The 18,197-nt window shown below is 42.4% G+C and overlaps 1 protein-coding gene across 3 annotated transcripts in view; it reads right to left on the bottom strand.

Moving 5' to 3' along the window:
- LOC144770348 (sulfotransferase 2B1-like) overlaps positions 1 to 18,197 on the bottom strand; it is a 302,234-nt gene that overhangs the window by 96,169 nt on the left and 187,868 nt on the right. For all 3 annotated transcript variants that reach the window (XM_078654809.1, XM_078654810.1, XM_078654808.1), the window contains one exon: positions 1,313 to 1,442. In XM_078654809.1, coding sequence (XP_078510935.1) covers positions 1,313 to 1,442 — 130 coding nt within the window. The remainder of the gene's footprint in view (positions 1 to 1,312; positions 1,443 to 18,197) is intronic.

The raw sequence follows: 18,197 nt of genomic DNA on the forward strand, positions 1-18,197 counted from the left end.
CACAGGCACATCTTCAATTGAGGTCTCACAGCCATAAACTGTTTTAAACACAGATGAACATCCATCCCACTACATCTATGCACATTTAAAAGTTGTTGCCAGCAAAGCAGTAGAGTAAATGGGTACTTTTATTGAAATGTTTTTTTAAATTGCAGCATTAAAATAAATAACGACACAGAAAAGATGCGGCCTCTTTTTTGCTTTTTGCAGTTGGACTGTATACGATCTGTAGCTCACAAGGAGTAATCAAGAAAGGAAATACTGCCACACCTAAATGAGGTGCCTGATTTAATAAATCGTTATGTTAATCGCTAAATAGTTGCTGTTTTGCTACGGCTTGTGCCTCGCTTCAAACCTGTTTTCCAAGTAAGACCAATAGAGCCTTTAAAATGGTTAGGCTTTGCAGACCTAATAAATAGACTCACACATGTACCGCACATCTCTTCACTTTAGTTGAAGAAGGTCCTACTCTTTTCATGGGGCCATAACTTCTATTGATTACTTTCTGTGAATAACATATAGCAGGGTCGAAACACGTTAGTAACATCCTCACTGTTGGATGGTCGGAGCTTTTTACTTGAATCCTATTTCAATTAAAACTTTGCACAATGTATTGTTTGCTCATCCCACCCCATCCTAAACATTAAGGGGCCCAAGGCAAACTCACATATGGTCAATAAGTAATTTGCCAGGCCGCTCCAGTCTGAACCTTTTTAATTGCACATTCATTAATTTTGAAAGCTAACTATTCATCATACCTATTGTCACTTTGTATTCTCCAAAGAGTGATCAAAACGTAACACAGAATTAATGGCTGTTTCAAATACACAAGTACAAACTTTGTTCTATATAAACACAGAATGTTTTTTCAAGATCCATATCAAGAATGTGAAATGTTTGTATATTAAGCATTCTGAAAATGTTTTCCCAAAAACATTTGTATTCTTAAGCAGAATCAAAAATAAATCAGATATAGCATTAGAGAGTGTCTTTCCCGCCATAGTCTGTTGTCACAACAAAGTAATGAAAGGCCTTGCATGCTTAGGTATCCACCAAAAACATACCACATACTACTCTTGAGTACCACTATTGTTAATATTACAATACTTATTATGGATATTTTATCCAACAACAATGGGCGTGATGTTACACGTTGAACAGTTAGTACATAATGGCCCATTAAGAGTAAGCCTTGTGGCCTTACGTCAGGCTATATTAGAAATCTCCAATGGGTTGAAGTTAATCTTTTCAATGATCCCAAAGGCAGAGGCTGTTTTTCGTTTCTGGCATAGCCCTTTATTTCCATACTTACAATCAGCGCCTTCCAAGTAGGCATCCAGGAACTGCTCAAAACTTCCAGGATCATCGTAAATGCTTGACATCTTGGCAAAGTAATATAGCGAGACCATCATGTCCTTCGGGTTCCTTGCAGTGTAAATAAGCTGAAAGCAAAAAATAGAAACATCAAAACTGTCTGTATGGACCGCACATTATAATGATACTTTCACGTAAATCAAAATTATAGCAAATCACGTTTATTTGCTTGTAAAATTACATGTATATCTATGACTAAAGAATAAAAAACAAGTCACCTCATTACAAAATATTGCTATATCCAGGAATCATAATCTCAAAATATAACAACACCGTTTTCAAAGGTGAAAACATTTGGGGCTAGATGTAGGTAATTTCTATTTACCGATTCCTAAATACCGAATTTTACCGATTCGGTATTTAAGAATCGATAAATAGAATGTAGGTAAAAAAATCGGTACATTTTACAGATTCAGAAATATTCGTTATTACCGATTCGGTATTTACCGAATCGGTAATAAGGAATACCTTCCCATTCATTCCTATGGGCCTATAGGTCTATAGGCCCATAGGAATGAATGGGAAGTCATTCACTATTACCGATTTGGTAAATACCGAATCGGTAATAGGGGGAGCATATTCAAGGGTGGCAGGGTGTCACATTGACACCCTGTTGCACCCCTGAATCGTGCATGTGTGCACATGTGGTGCACATACATGCCCTAAGGGCATGTATGTCTGCCACATGGCACTTTTAAAAAAAAGCACAAAATTGCTTTTTTAAAGGTATTCGGTATTTACCACCAACTTGTAGTTGATGGTAAAAAAACAAAAATGCACTCACTTGAGTGCTCCCTACATAGGATTTAAGGATTCGGTAATTTACTGATTCCTTAAAGTAAGGAATCGGTATTTTACCGATTCCTTAACATAACGAATCGGTAAATTACAGAATCCTTAAATCTAGCCTCCTACATCGCAAAGGGCTAATTACCGGTCGGTAATGGGAAATTTACAGATTTTTTACCATTACCGACCGGTATTAGCCCACCTACATCTAGCCCTTGATAAGTGTGAACACCTGGGATGTAAATACCATGGTGAACTGAGAGGGGTGGTGCGCAACTTAACACCGTGGAAGTATCTGCCTTTGATTGTCCTATCTCCCAAGAACATGAACATGATCAAATTCATAGCACAATTTTCGAAACTGGTTGAAACACATATATTTTACAGGCAGTTCTGAAGCAGCAATCGTGAAAGAAGTAACATAGAAAATAAGTGAATATTGTTTGAGAAGGATTTCCTGTGTGGACTTCTTTCTAAAGTCAGTGGAGGAGACTACGTGTGTATTAGCTTAAAAAATATCATATCACGAAATCTTGTATTTGACTTTTTATGTAAAGTAAGGTATAGAAATGTGGAGCCTATCTCAGTGTTAACCACTTAAGGGTGATCGATGCTAAGTAAGTGGAACATGCGTCCTGCTTGGTTTGCATTTACCCTGATTACATACAATTGGATTTGTATTTTTTTTAAATTGAACTTTAGGTGCAGAGGTTTCCAGATGTATCATACGTTGATACATACACAAATGAAAAACATTTCTGATCATGAAAGAAGTCAAAGATTTCATTGGAGTCCAAGTCATACAAACAACGGCTCAAATCAAATATATCTTCAAGTTTGGTTGATAATAAAGGCACTTGTCAAGACATCATGCTGCTGTGCAATCTGTTTTATTCATGGTGTTCTTCTTTCTTTACATATTGTTTGTTTTTTACATGCAACTTTCATTCTTGAAACATTCTGTATGGATAATTTAGCCAATACAAGTTTTCCCTTTTCAAAGACTATCACTGGGTCTTCATCAGGGCTTAGTTCTGGCTGGCTGTCCTTTAGGTTGGATTGGGGCAGTGGTAAAGGTGGCTGGAGAGTGTGCGGATGGGTCTACTTGTGTCAGATGAGGCTTCTTACCCTGGTGTGGTAGATTATTGAGAAAGACATGTTGGCTAAAGTATCCAAAAGTAAATTTTGAAGAAAAAAAAAGCCCATGTGTAAGAAATACACAGTTACTAAAACCGAATCCCACAGGAGGAAGCGGTATTCATAAATGTATTTATTTTCAGGCAGATCCCATGTAATATTTAAATTGAACCTCTAGTTGTATGAACTGTACTTTACAAGTATGCAAAAAACAAATGTGTTAGTCAGGGTTAAGATATATTAAGGAGTCTTGAGCAGAAGTGATTTATCCAGAAGTTAATGAATTATCAATGATTACAAAACAAGTACAATGAAACCCTAGGAAAAAAGTCTAAATTAATGCAGTGACAGGTTGGGGGGCACACTGAAAACAACTTCAAAATAATTCCATCAACAACCATTAAAGTCCAACGTGTATTCTTCCTGTTACTTCTTATTGCTGCTTATTGTCACCCATTGGAACTTATTCAACAAACTCTCCTGTTTTCATCAATCCCTTTTTTATTGTTGTTATTAGGTCCTACTCAATCCAGATAAAACAAAAATTATGTTTTACCCATCAGTCAACATGTGTTTCGATGTAATCTCTTTTTTCAAGGCAATTAAAGTGTAGTCTAGACTTGGTGGCTTGGAAATCGATTATTTCTGCACATGCTCTTTTATTAAACCCTAAAGTCTATTGCTCATGATATGGCACTAATGGCATGTAAATCAGCTTCTAATTCAAGTTATTGTAGCAGCATAGGTAGATACAATTTGGAAACTCACACGACAAGAAGTAAGACAGAGCGCTGCGCAGAGCGTTGCGCTCTCAGGAGAAAATAACTCGCGATTTTTAAAGCTTCCCGTTTTTTCATCTCTGTTTAAAATATAATTGTTTATTATACCTTGTTTTTAAAACGCCCACTTACCTTCACAATAATTGTTATTCCACTGTGTTAGCGCGGGTCCCTTCCCCTTTAGGCAGCATCACGGCGGACATCTTGGGTTGGGGGTGAAGCGCCGAGTAGCTTGCACGGTCTAGTTGTCATAAGGACGCTGACCGGTATCTATTTAACTGGGCAAATTAGGCGGCCTGTCATTTGGAAACTCACACGACAGGAGTAAGACAGAGCGCTGCGCAGAGCGTTGCGCTCTCAGGAGAAAATAACTCGCGATTTTTAAAGCTTCCCGTTTTTTCATCTCTGTTTAAAATATAATTGTTTATTATACCTTGTTTTTAAAACGCCCACTTACCTGCACAATAATTGTTATTCCACCGTGTTAGCGCGGGTCCCTTCCCCTTTAGGCAGCATCACGGCGGACATCTTGGGTTGGGGGTGAAGCGCCGAGTAGCTTGCACGGTTTAGTTGTCATAAGGACGCTGACCGGTATCTATTTAAACTGGCCATGCTGACGCGCAGCGGTCACGCGCTGCGGGCTCGCCGAAGCAGCGCCGGAGTCACGCCAGAGTCCAGCCCGTCTGCGCCCGTCTGCGCACGAACGGGCGCAGGGGCTGGGACTACTGGTCAACGGCGCATGTACTCCTCGGAGGAGCTTAAATCCTTGAATAGAGGTGAGCCTATGTTTGATCAGGCGGTCTTGCTGTTGCTTAAAAACCACGGCATCTTCCGCCCTGATAAGGTTACACCTTTCCTGGGTAAACATCCTATTCTAAAAATAGCTAGCCTTAACACTCGTTCGCTCCGCTGCCATCATCTGGAGGTATATAATATGCTTCAGGACAGCGATATCGATGTCCTGACTCTTTCGGAGACCTGGACGGATGAGAACTCGATGCCTGATATCATTGCCGCCGTTCCAAGCGGATATGATGTAATGTGGCACAACCGCCCAGGGGGCTCACGGGGGGGTGGGGTAGCTATCCTCTATAGGAAGACCATGACAGTTGAAAAGGTACTATCAGAGACGATTGATCTGACTGATCTGCTTGGGGTAAAGGTCACCGTACACAATGTGTGCTGGGTGATTCTGTCTGTCTATCGCCCGCCTAAGTCAACTCCACTCTTCTTTGACTTATTCTGTCCTATTATATCTGACCTTAGCTCAAGATATACGAAAATCCTGGTAACAGGTGATTTTAACCTACACTGGGATATGCCCAATTGGGACCTACCCACGCGCCAGTTAGACACAATAATGTCTGCGCTGGGTTTTAAACAGATTGTGGACGCCCCAACACATGTAAAAGGCCACACTCTCGACCTCATGTGGACTACAGATGCCACTTTAACCCTTAGTGAGGTAGCGCCTTGCGTCTGGTCCGACCACTGTCTGGTTTCCTGTGAGGCTCCCCTCAATAGCGGTGTTGCTCGTAACCCACTTGGCTTTAGAAAAACCCGGAAATGGGCTGAAGTCAATTTTATGTCTTTGACCAAGGCACTTCTGGAATCTCCCCAGGTTATAGAGCTGGATCGCAACCTGGACCGAGAATACTCTGATTTAACGAGAAATATGACTCGGGCTATTGACCAAATAGCGCCAGTGAGAGTACAGCAAATAAAGGGATCGGGGAAAGGAGCTCTCTGGTTTACGCCACTCCTAAGGGAAACCAAAACAAAGCTTAGAAAGTTAGAAAGAATGTGGAGGAAATCCAAGCAGGACACGGATAGGAATACTTATAAGGCCTCCCTTCAACAATACAAAAAACTTATGATTCAAGCTAAAGCGGATTACCTTGAGTCCCGCTTAAGCAAAGCAGCGAATATTCAGAAAGAAACCTTTAAAGTACTGGCCGAGTTGAGTAAAAAACCTGACAACTCTAAGGCCCCTTTTGACTGTAACACCTTTCAGGCCTATTTCCTGGAGAAGGTGAAGATCATTATCCAGGAGATAGAGAACGGGGCGGCAACAGGGACTTTCACCGCTCTAACATCTAAAAGCGTGATTGATTGTTCCCTTGAAGTGTTTCCGGAGATGGATGCACTGATCTTGGAACAGCTGATGGGCAAAATTAAATCTGGCTCCCCAGCTGACCCATGCCCACCTGAGATCTTCCGCGTTGCGCGCCCTCTATTAGAGGAATGCATCATCTCTCTCCTCAATAGATCGCTCGATACGGGATATCTGCCGGCTGAACTTAAGGAGGCACGGGTAAGACCCTTATTGAAAAAACCGGGGTCGGATCCTGCGGTGTTAAAGAATTACAGACCTATTTCCCAGCTGCCCTTTCTCTCAAAAATCCTTGAGCAGCATGTCCTACAATCCCTGTCTTTTTATCTGGAATCTCACCATCTACTCCATGATCGACAGGCAGGTTTTCGAGCCCATCACAGCACCGAGTTGGTGATGCTCTCGGTGCTGGACGAACTAAGAGGCATGGCTGACTGTAAGAAATCGAGCGACCTGATTTTGTTAGATCTATCAGCGGCGTTCGACACTGTCAGCCATGCCTTGCTCTTGAATAGATTAAAGGACTTTGGGATTAAGGGCTTGGCTTTCCAATGGTTGAAATCCTTCCTTACAGGAAGGACCCAAAAGATACAACTGGGGGATGAAACATCTGAGATGGGGATTCTAGAGTGTGGTGTACCGCAGGGGTCTGCCCTGTCCCCGCTTCTATTCAACCTGTACTTGCAACCGTTGATTGCTTCGCTGGCCACTATGGGCTGTAAAGTCTTTAACTACGCGGATGATACGCAATTGCTGCTAAGTATCAACGATACCACGGCTGCACAACTTCAATCCCAGAACATCTTGAGGTTCACGGTGCAATGGATGACGGATAACCTTTTAAAAGTCAACCCTGATAAAACCGAGGTCTTAGTTATCCCATCCACTACTTCACCTTGGAGCGATCTCTACTGGCCTATGGAGTTAGGCCCTGCTCCAAAACCAAGCCCCTCTGTAAAAAGCTTGGGGATTAAGTTGGACGGTGATCTGTCGATGGCTCCTCAGATCTCGTCGGTTGTGGGTAGTTGTACAAATATTATTAGGCAACTGCGGAAGTTATCCCCTATCCTCTCACAGCCTATGATGCGATCAATAGTGGCTGCCACTATTATTTCCAGAATCGATTACGGTAATGCTCTTTACCTTGGCCTACCCAAAAATCTTACCAGTAGGCTCCAGGTCTTAATGAATGACGCTGCCCGGTTGATCTTTAGACTCCCGAGGAGGTCTAAAGCCACTCCCCTATTACAAAGCTTACACTGGCTTCCAATTAAAGAATGAGTGGAATTCAAGAGTTTGTGTACAGCTCACAAGGCAATCTATGGTAAGACCCCAGCCTACATTAAAGATCGCCTGCAGCTGTACTGCCCGATGAGAACACTTCGGTCTTCGGACTCTCAGCTCTTGACCTGTCCTCGCTATAGGCTAGCGACGAAGGGAGGGAGAGCCTTTTCAGCGTTAGTACCCCAGCTATGGAACAGCTTGCCTGGGGTGCTGCGTGAGGAAGGAAATCTCCTAAGATTTAGGAAAAGCTTAAAAACGCTACTGTTCAGGAGAAGCCTGAGCATAGTATAATTCAGTCTTGGTCTCCGCTCTTATTCCGTTTGTTACTGTTCTGTATCATCTTTCCTAGCGCTTAGAGACCTGCAGGTGATTAGGCGCGATATAAAATTAAAATAACAATAACAATAAAAAAAATAACAATAACAATACAATTCATTTGAAGTTTCCTCACCACCTACATTTGAAGTAGGTAAACTTGAAGAGCATCTCCCAAAACGTCCTGTCCTGCGACTTCAGAAGTGAAGATCATTTGGCCTCCGTATATTTTACTGATAGTTGGGTTTGCAAATGCTGTTGGGAGTCATGTTCTGCTTAGAGAATAGCTTCATGATCAGTGTGCTATACAGCCCAGACTCCCAAGTACGTCCCTACCTTATCGTGTAAGAGAAGATCAATGTTCCAGGGCATGAATGAACCTGGCCCTAGCCTGTCTCATATGCAAATAACAAGTTGCCTATACTTTCATTCTTGAGCGAATAGATGAATTTTGTTGCAAAGGGTGTCAAAAGATTTCAGCCCCTCGCCTTGTCCTTGATTAGATTAACTCTATGGTGGGACCACCCTGTCTGGTAACGCATCTCTCCCTCATAACTATCCCTGCATTATGCTATAGCGGCCTACCTTGTGGATGTACCTGGCAATACCTAGCAACTTGTAGACTATGACCCAGGAATCTAGCAAGGCCCTGATGGTATGAGGCAAAATTGTTGCGCTTCATGGGGCCTTCTTATATAACATAGAAAAACCAGGAGAAGTCCACTATCAGTCCACAAGTCTGATATATCAGCGGTGATAATTGATGCATCTACAGGCGAAGGTTCATGCTCATCAGCATTAAGGAGAAAAAGATAAGCTCAGGCATTGAGCATCTAGGCCTCTTTAGGGTAATGATGATTTCTTCCCCATATAAATTGAGTTCAGAGCATGCAACAAAAGTGTCATCCCCTGCACCCCCCCTATAGTTTCTTTCTTTCTGATGACGGCCACTAACGTCTCAACACCAAGCAATACTAACAAGCACATAAGGGCATCACTGTCTCATAGCATATGTAAAAGGGGAAATATCAGAGAGGAAGCCCCTTCAATGAATCTTGGCAGTGGGTTCAGTGTAAAGCCATTTCACATTCTACGAAAAAATAATTGGCTGGGCGTTTCCAAGGTACTAAATACAACGCACTATTCCTCTTCTCAGTGTCTAAGCATACTGCCACAGTTATCTCCAAAATGTCTTTTAGCTGCCACAGAATGTTGGAGCGAAGTCTGAAGTGGTTCTGAAACATATGACCCGGCATGAACCCACCTTGGAATGATGAATGAGATTCAGGATAACCCTCTGCAGCGGATTCATCAGGATCTTTGCCAATATCTTTATGATAGCAACAATTAGGGAGACAGGCCTAACACTGTCACATACTAATTTATTTTTTGTAGCAAATAAATGATTGCTTTGTTGAGTTTTCTGTGTAGCAACACTTCAATACACTGTCCCTTGATATTCTGTATATCATATTAGTATCCCAAAGTATTCTGTAGTGGATATTGAGGATCCCCACCATCTTGATCTATGAAGAGGTGGCAGTGGTGGCAGTGATGGGGAAAGGTCTTCAATCCACAAAGTCTCACATGGTTTTACTACTTTTTACGAGTAGACAGCAAAATGTCGTTTGTGCTTGAAAGATGCTTGTTGTTTTCTCAGTGCACAAATACCTTTGAGCAGCTTTGCTTTGCATCAATGTGGTGTTACTAGGGTGAGTTAGTAACACCACATAGGTATTAATGCTAAACTCAGTCTACTAAAATTTCCAGAAAGGGGTTTGCGTAAAAAAAAAAAAATACATTCTTAGAGCATGCTTTAAGATTTTGAAACCTATGCATATAGTGGAGTAAATGGAGGTAAGTGTAAGTTTAGGTTTATGGGGTGGGTAGAAGTAATAGGGGTAAGGTTGATTTTGGGGTTACGGATTGGGTAAAGATCAAGGAAGGTAAGGTTGTTTTTAGTGTTAAGGGGCAGGTAGAGATTAAGGACATTAACGGTGATTTTAGGATTTAGGGGTTGTTAGAGGTAATGGGGTAAGGGTGATTTTAGGGTTAATGAGTGGGAAGAGGTAAATATGGTAAGGATGATTTCGTGTTAAGGGGTGGATGTAAAGGGAGGCAAGGATGATTTTAGTGTTAATGGATGAGTAGAGATAACAGAGGTAAGAGTTAGTTTATGGTTTGGGGTTGACACAGGTAAAGGGAGGTAAAGGTCATTTCAAGGCTAGGGAGGAGTAGAGGTAAAGGAAGGTAAGGGTCATTTTAGGGATAATGGTGGATATAAGCAACAAGGGTAAGAGTGAATTTAGTGTTTAGGTACTGGTATCGGTAAAGGGGGTAAGGAATCATTTAGGGATAAGGGGTGGGTAGAGGTAAAGGGAGAGGGGTAGGTAGAGGTAAAGGGAAGTAAGGGTATTTTTGGGTTAAGGGGTGGGTAGAAGTATCGGGGTAAGAGTAAATTTAGTGCTTAGGAACGGGTATAGGGTTAGGTGAGTAGAGATGATGGGGAAAGGGGCAGGTAGAGGTAAAGGCAGGTAAGTGGATATATATATATATATATATATATATATATATATATATATATATATATAGATAGATAGATAGATAGATAGATAGATAGATAGATAGATAGATAGATAGATAGATAGATAGATGGATATAGATAGATAGATAGATAGATAGATAGATAGATAGATAGATAGATAGATAGATAGATAGATAGATAGATAGATGGATATAGATAGATAGATAGATAGATAGATAGATAGATAGATAGATAGATAGATAGATAGATAGATAGATAGATAGATAGATAGATAGATAGATAGATAGATAGATAGATAGATAGATAGATAGGCGGTCCGAGTTTGGTGGCAGCTACTCCCCGCTGGGCGCTGAGCATTGAAATCACTTAAACGCAGCCCGTGTTTCAGAGGCTGGAAATTATTTTATGCACTCCGCGCTGTGTATTTTGGCAGAAGCTTTAATTTTAAAATTTATTAGAACTGTTACAGAATTTGTAGGATGTTTTTAATAGCACTCTGAAAAACGAGCACTCACTTGCACTCACCTGTGACCCTAATTGTTGTCCCGTGAACTGTTTCCGCCTAATCCTAAGGCAACCGGCACTCTAGCCAATCGCGGTTGTCGAGGGCGGGACAGGGGCGGCACCTCACGGAGCGTCGAGCGGTTAGCGCTCTAGACCTCCGCTTCTTGAGGGTATTTAGGTTGCGAGGAGGCAGACGTTCCACGCGGTCCGAGTTTGGTGGCAGCTACTCCCCGCTGGGCGCTGAGCATTGAAATCACTTAAACGCAGCCCGTGTTTCAGAGGCTGGAAATTATTTTATGCACTCCGCGCTGTGTATTTTGGCAGAAGCTTTAATTTTAAAATTTATTAGAACTGTTACAGAATTTGTAGGATGTTTTTAATAGCACTCTGAAAAACGAGCACTCACTTGCACTCACCTGTGACCCTAATTGTTGTCCCGTGAACTGTTTCCGCCTAATCCTAAGGCAACCGGCACTCTAGCCAATCGCGGTTGTCGAGGGCGGGACAGGGGCGGCACCTCACGGAGCGTCGAGCGGTTAGCGCTCTAGACCTCCGCTTCTTGAGGGTATTTAGGTTGCGAGGAGGCAGACGTTCCACGCGGTCCGAGTTTGGTGGCAGCTACTCCCCGCTGGGCACTGAGCATTGAAATCACTTAAACGCAGCCCGTGTTTCAGAGGCTGGAAATTATTTTATGCACTCCGCGCTGTGTATTTTGGCAGAAGCTTTAATTTTAAAATGTATTAGAACTGTTACAGAATTTGTAGGATGTTTTTAATAGCACTCTGAAAAACGAGCACTCACTTGCACTCACCTGTGACCCTAATTGTTGTCCCGTGAACTGTTTCCGCCTAATCCTAAGGCAACCGGCACTCTAGCCAATCGCGGTTGTCGAGGGCGGGACAGGGGCGGCACCTCACGGAGCGTCGAGCGGTTAGCGCTCTAGACCTCCGCTTCTTGAGGGTATTCAGCTACTCGTCAGCCCCAGCGCGCAGCGATGGCGCGCAGGGTAGGCGCCATCGACTGCGCCGAAGACGAGCCAAAGACCAGCCCGTCTGTGCCCGTCCGGGCCAGGTCGGGGCACGGGGCAGGAAACGCTGTCAGAGGTATGCTCTCGGCGGGCCAACTAAAGGCTCTGCGCCCTTGTACAAATAGTAAATGCTCTATTTTAACTCCTGTATTAGCGGGCTCTCAAAGCTGTCATCATTGTGCTTTTGCTTTATCCAATTATCAGCCCTACCCAGATGTGATACATAAACGTAGGATACTGTCCCCAACAGTGGCTCAGAACACTTGTTCTTTTACATTCTATACTGTCAACTGCAGATCACTGCCTCAGCATAAAGCAGACATTTACCATCTTTTAATAGAAGAAAAACCATGTGCGGTTTTCCTTACAGAGACATGGTTGCACGATGGTGCTGGCCCAGATGTAGCGGCCGCATTACCTTCTAATTATGCTATCGCTAGAGTCGATAGGGAAAGACAGGTTGGAGGGGGGATTGCTGTAATTTTTAAAAGGGAATTCAATTGTGTTTTCCAAGCGGTTAACATCCCTGGATGTGAAGCAGCATTTTTTAAAATTGCACTGAACCCTAATTTTACCTTTTCTGGTTTTTTAATTTATCGCCCTCCTGGAAGCAGTAATATTTGGGCTGCGAATTTGGCCAACGTCATCTCACCCTATTTTCTGAATGCCCAAAATCTGACCCTACTGGGTGATTTAAATCTCCACCTGGAGGATACATCAAATAGCACGGTTGCTAACCTTCTGGAAGATTTGAACACTCTTAATATGACACTGCGGAATGAGGGACCCACTCACCAAGCTGGCCATTTGTTGGATCCCATAATATCCAACCTACACGAACTAAAATGGTTGAAAACCGACCCTATTTGTTGGTCGGATCACTTTTTAACCCTTTTTAGCATTTCCCCTACTGACCCAAAGCCGTCACTTTTGGCTCGGCCCCCAATTCTTATGAGAAATTGGAAAAGGCTAGATCTGTCCGAGTTGCAGAATGCACTAAGGACTCACCCCCCCGTCTTGGGCACCGATATGGAAACGATAGCGCGTGAAGCCCATACCTGGTTGGAGAGAGCTGTCGACATCTGTTTGCCCGCTACTAAGTGCAGAGGCAATGTTCATCGCCCCCCAGCCCCTTGGTACAATGCTGAGTTACAAGTAGAAAAAACCAAGTGTAAGGCATTAGAGCGGAAATGGCGACAGCATTACGATCCTCGAACAAAGGAAATTTATCGTAGTGCCAGAAACCTCTACCACAGAGCCTGCACTAGAGCTAAGGCTTGTTACATAACTGAGACTATCAACACAGCCGCAAACAAAGCACGGACTCTCTTTAACACTGTTAAGGAATTGGCCGGCGCAAATTCTATGGCTGCCACACCTCCCTTGACCTCCCAATAATGCCAAAATCTTGCCACGTTTTTTGTGGAAAAGATAGAGAAAATTATAGCCAACATTAATCCCCCGATGAGAGACGTTGGGGAAGCTCCGTCTCCACGCTTGGCAAATCAAACTGGACCACGGCTTGACTCCTGGCCACTCATTTCCTTGGACATCCTGAAATCCTTAGTTGTGTCCATTAAATCAGGCTCTCCATGTGATCCTCTCCCCATTAACATCTTGAGGCAGCTGGACAATCCAGCTCTGGGGACGATTGCTGATATTTTAAATGCCTCCATCCACCTGGCAACTGTTCCAGCGGCGTGGAAGCATGCCATGGTCAGCCCGCTATTGAAAAAACCGGCGGCGGATCCGGAGGTGTTGGCCAACTATCGCCCAATTTCCCTGTTGCCTGCGTTCTCTAAGATCTTAGAGAAACACATTCACGGTGTACTCTCAATGTATACTGAGAACAATAATTTACTTCATTTTACTCAGTCAGGTTTTAGGGCCGGCCACTCCACCGAGTCCGCCCTCTTGGGAGTTACTGAAAAGATTAGGGGACTTTTGGATGAGGGGCAAACGGTTGCTCTTGTCTTACTTGATCTTAGTGCGGCCTTCGACACCATCTCACATAACAGACTACTTGCTAGGCTGAGTGATGATGGTGTCGGAGGGAAAGCGCTTGAGTGGATCGCGTCCTACTTGAGCAACCGGACGTTTCAGATCTCGTCCTCCCAAGCCCAGTCTGACACCTTTCCGTCTCCACATGGTGTGCCGCAGGGCTCAATTTTGAGCCCGCTGTTTTTTAATCTGTATCTCCGCCCACTCGCTGATTTAGCCGAGCGAGTTGGTCTAGAACTTATGTCTTATGCGGACGATTCGCAGATTATCTTTTCCCTTACCAATGTAAAGCCTTCATCCCCCTCTGCATTGAAAACAGGCCTGCAGGAAGTCTTCAGCTGGATGTCAACTAATCAGCTGAAGCTTAACGGGGAGAAGACGGAGATTCTTCTCCTAGGGAAAAAGAGAGATCTATGGCAGGACACTCATTGGCCGCCCTCCTTGGGTGTTTTTCCCTGTCCGGCCACTCAAGTCAGAAACCTAGGGGTATGCATTGATGACTCTCTATCAATGAAACAGCAGGTAAACAAAGTAGCTGGCATGTGTTTTACCATCCTGAAATGGTTACGGAAGATCATTTGGATGCTGCCTATGGAGACCCAGAAGACCGTAGTCAATGCATTGATTACATCTAGGCTTGACTACGGTAACATCTTATACCTGGGCTCCAATCTAGCTGTGATCAGGCGGCTCCAACTGGTCCAAAATTCCGCCGCCAGGCTGCTTTGTAAGATCCCTAGGACAGCCAGGATCTCAAAGCACCTAAAGGATCTTCACTGGCTTAGGGTTGAGAACCGGGTTCGGTTTAAAGCATTGACCTACATGTTTAGGATCAAGGCAGGGACTGCACCAAAGTACCTGCAGAATTTGGTTAGGCCCTACGTCCCTGAACGAAACCTCCGTTCTTCAAATGGAGCCAACTTTGTGGTTCCCAGATTTAAACTGGCCCGTATGGGGGGAAAGTCGTTCTCCCATCTGGGACCAGTCCTCTGGAACTCCTTGCCTTTGGCCCTGCGTAAGGAGGTAAATCTTGCCAGTTTCAAGAAAGGTGTAAAAACCTGGCTTTTTGACAAATAATAGCAGGCTTCAAATGGGTTGTTTTTCTGCGTTTTTGGTTGCTTTTTCAGCTCTTACATTTGTTGCGCCGGGAAACCCTTTGTGGGTATCTGCGCGCATTATAAGTGCAAAAAATAAATAAATAAATAAGATAGATAGATAGATAGAAAGATAGATAGATAGATAGATAGATAGATAGATAGATAGATAGATAGATAGATAGATAGATAGATAGATAGATAGATAGATAGATAGATAGATAGATAGATAGATAGATAGATAGATAAACATCCCAGCTCAAAAACACCAAACAGCGAGTCACTCTTAGGGCGGGTGCTGCAACGCGGTGGTGTACCGCAATATCAATAAAAGCTCCAATATCCTTTCCAAATCCTCAGAAAAGAAACAGCACTCCCGGGAGATTATCAGCAATGCGAGATTCATTGTCAAGACAGACGCATCTCGGGAAAGCTCACTTCCTCAGTGTCAAACAGTAACGCGCTATGCGGCGCCATTTTTTAACCATGCATGAAGCTTCAAAACAGACGAGGGACAATCGCGCAATTCACACAATGTAAAGCGCCATTTGTAAATGGAATATTTACATCAAAGCGGACATTGTAAACAACAAAGCATTTTATGAACTCTGTAGTCAAATATAATGTACACACTTAGAAGATATCGTCATGTTTAACTATCTTGCCGTGGATCGGCTGTGGCAACCCAGCCGGGTTAATAATTCCCTCGCCCACACGATTTACAACAATGTTAATCAATACATCAATTGCCTATGAGCATCCAGGTAGTCTTATTCAGCTTCCTCAGATAAATGGTAAAGAAATGGTAAAAAAATGGTCAAATGGGACAATCATGTCATCCAATTCAGAATCCACATTTCATCACAGTTTTCCTTTCATCCCCCCTCCCCCCATTCCCTCCTAGTTGAAATTGAAAAGCACACATACTTTCAAAAATTCTTGAACATATCCAAAAATATTAGAAAAATTCTACAAATTCTACAAATTCCAAATATTCAAGAAATCCGAAGAGTACAATTCCCCATATAAGACAGATTGCATCGAAGACATTTTCAATCTATGATTCTTCTAACCCAAATGTACTGCCATCTCCTCTCTGCTGTTTAGGCCTCCAGGCATCTTAGTTTGCAAGTCCACTATGTAACGGGACTCCAGTCTTCTAAGTTTCTGTACTCTATCTCCTCCCCTCAAGTTTTCTGGTACATGATCTAAACAAAAGTACTGAAGGAGGTTTCTATTACTTTTGTGCTTAATCGCAAAATGTCGAGCAACCGGATAGGAAATATCCTTTTTCACGATCGCTTGCATGTGCTCAAGAATTCTAAGTTTGACTGGGTTGATGGTGCTCCCTATATATCTCAAATTACAGGGACAGCACAGACAGTATATGGCATAGCTGGTATGGCAGGACATGAATTTATTGATTTTTCTACCTCCCTTACATCCCTTTATCTCATAAGACAATGTTCGTTTGCTGAAGGCACAGGCTTTACATCTTCCACAAGGGAAGAATCCCCTTGCCTCTTGTATCGACCCTGTTTTCCTAACAACCGGGTCTAGATGACTATGTACAAGTTGGTCTCGGAGAGACCAAGCTTTTCTGAAAGTTATCAAAGGAGCAGGAGGTACATCTGAGCCAATGATATTGCCAGTCTTTAATACATGCCAATGTTTTTTCATTAGAGACCTGAGCCAATTTGAATCATGGGAATACATGGTTACAAGCCTAAATCTCCCATCCTCCTGATTAGATCTTTCTTTCTTTTCAAACGATGACTCTCTGGGTAGTTGTTCCACCCTGTGGAGTGCATTCTTAAGGAGATTAGCCTTGTAGCCTCTTGCCAGATATCTATCCACACTGTCGTTAGCTGCATCCTCAAAATCACAGTCCAACGAGCAGTTGCGCCTGAGTCTAAGAAACTCCCCGTAGGGAATGCATTGTTGTTTACAATATCCACTTTGATGTAAATATTCTATTTACAAATGGCTCTACCATTGTGTGAATTGCGCGATTGTCCCTCGTCTGTTTTGACGCTTCATGCCTGGTTAAAAACATGGCACCGCATAGCACATTACTGTTTGACACCGAGGAAGGGTGCTTTCCCGAAATGCGTCTGTCTTGACAATAAATCTTGCATTGCTGATAATCTCCCGGGAGTGCTGTTTCTTATCTGAGGATTTGGAAAGGATATTGGAGCTTTTATATATATAAATATATATATATATATATATATATATATATATATATATATATATATATGTATATATATATACCACCATATATGTATATATATATATATATATATATATATATATATATATATATTCACTGAAAAAACCATAGGTTATAGACCATATATAGTTAGGAATTAGCATTTACAAAACCTTGAAAATTCACTGAAAAAACCATAGGTTATAGACCATATATAGTTAGGAATTAGCATTTAAAAAACCTTATTTTACTCACACAAAACCATTGAAATTCCATATATAGTTAGTTGCACTAACTATATATTGCGCACCCGCAATCCACTGCTGATGATGTCACATATTACATCATTCATGACATGGTCAGTGACATCACTGATGACATCACTGATGACATCTCAAATGACATCACTGATGACATCACTGATGACAACATCCAGTGACTATGTTTCTGTAAAGTTAAAATATGTCTTACATATTGAAGAATGAGTGGATGTATAAGTGTCTGGACGAAGGATTTAGTAGGTGCATGACTGAATGTATGAGTGAGTGATTAAATGTGTCTCACTGAGTGCATGGGTTAGTGACTAAACTGTCTTAATTTGTGCATCATTATGTCTGTTGTTCTGTAAACTGCTGCATGTGTTGATCAGTAGCTATATGAGTAACTATATGGGTTATTGATTGATTGCCCAAGTATTTGCATGGGAGACTGAGTGTGTGTGTGGCTGGATGGGAGGTGTGTGACTCTGTACAGATCAATGTGTACTTGTATCAATGATTGTATAAGAGAGTAAGTATGTGTTAGTATATGGTTGAAAACGTAAGGTGCTCTATGTTTAACTGTATAGAGTAGAAAATGGAAGTGTGATTGATTCTTTACAGGACTGACTAGGTGTGTGAGTAACTCCATGGATGAGTGGCAGAGTGTGAGTGTCTGTATAGGTGTATGAGTGCATATGATTGTGTTGTAAACATGAGTGATTGTATGTATGAATGATTGTATGGGTGAATGAGTGAATGTGTG

Source organism: Lissotriton helveticus, chromosome 7, assembly GCF_964261635.1.
Source record: "Lissotriton helveticus chromosome 7, aLisHel1.1, whole genome shotgun sequence".
Classification (NCBI taxonomy): Eukaryota; Metazoa; Chordata; class Amphibia; order Caudata; family Salamandridae; genus Lissotriton; species Lissotriton helveticus.